Source organism: Plasmodium vivax, genomic scaffold (assembly GCF_000002415.2).
Source record: "Plasmodium vivax scf_4181 genomic scaffold, whole genome shotgun sequence".
NCBI lineage: Eukaryota > Apicomplexa > Aconoidasida > Haemosporida > Plasmodiidae > Plasmodium > Plasmodium vivax.
Genome location: NW_001852138.1, coordinates 1 through 1,360, shown reverse-complemented (window position 1 = coordinate 1,360; position 1,360 = coordinate 1). Strand labels below are relative to the sequence as shown.

General features: G+C 28.5%; 1 protein-coding gene across 1 annotated transcript; it reads right to left on the bottom strand.

The window, feature by feature from the left end:
* Window positions 1-98: 98 nt before the first annotated feature.
* PVX_149260 (variable surface protein Vir14, truncated, putative) lies at window positions 99-1,360 on the bottom strand (the record flags this gene model as incomplete). Its single annotated transcript, XM_001612347.1, has 2 exons — window positions 99-584; window positions 705-1,360. Coding segments are annotated over 2 exons (815 nt in total), but the record flags the coding sequence as incomplete, so codon positions are not given.

Genomic DNA, 1,360 nt, shown 5'->3' with positions numbered 1-1,360 from the left:
ATATATAAAAGAGTACGTAAAATTAGTGAATTTATATTTGGTAATTTTTAATGGGAATATCCTGTTATATCAGTGTGGTTAATAATATGTATAATAATAATTTTTAATACATTACATTATTTATGGCTATAATGAAATTCATTATGTAGTGTTTTATGGAGAAAAAAAGAAATAAATGTGTCGTTTCTAAGGATTGAAAATAAATTTATTATATTTTTAATTAGTTTATTCATCTTAATAGTTATTTTCTTTTTTTTCTCAATATTGCTTTTGTATGTATATTTTGATTTCATCCCCATTAATGCATATGTACGTTCTATTTATGTTTCCATGTATCAAAATAATTGTTTTTACATAGAAAAAATTCGGCTTGATGATAGGTGTTTTATTAAATTGATGTTATTAATTGTTTTGCATTAAAAACATTACACAGGATGGTATCCAATATAATGTTCTTCCCCTGGATATGGATTAAATGGTTCTGATGCATAATCGTATAATCTAATGTCTTCTCCATTAAAATTTCTCATATTATTATTATTCCATCCAAGTCCATTGCGTATCATGCCTCCTAAGGGTGTAAACTTGTATATAAAAAAATAATATAAAACATATGTAACATATTTATATATTATTTATGGAGATTTAATGAAGGATATTAACAAACTTATGCAGTTGATTTGTACCAATAAATTTATATTTACTCTATATAAAGCGCCAGATGTCATAGAAGTTGCAACTACTCCAAGAAGAACATTGCCAAGCTTTGTTACAGTGTGAGGATTTCCACTTAAAATGGGAGCATCGTCAGGCATCTTACGACCGTCTGAAACATCTGAGTTGGGTTCACTATCTGAAGGTGCGTTTACTCTTTGTAGAGCACTAGGCGCAGCGGCAGCTCTTTCTTTCATTATGTTTTCATGACAACTAAGAGTAGATAGTACTTCTTCTGGATCGTATTGTAAACATTTGGCAAAAAAATTTGGGCATATATTTTCATCACTAGAACGACAACGTTTCTTAAAATATTTGTATAGTTCTTTTTTGCTTTCTACGTACTTATAAAATTTTATGCACGTATCTGGATAGCTATTAACGATTAACCTAAGTGGAGAATAATTTACATAGTATTCATACAATTCCTTTCTATATCTCCAGTCATCTTGAACAACAATAAGATAATTAGGTTTACACGTTTCATCATCAGGTTTGCTCAACGTTTCTTCAAGGAATTTATACCATATTTGAACAATATTCCCAAATGTTTCTTTAATATAAGAAGGATCATAAGAACTCAAAAACATATTTAATCTGTTATATACCCAGTAATTTAAAAGTGGGCAGACGTCATAATTGGTGA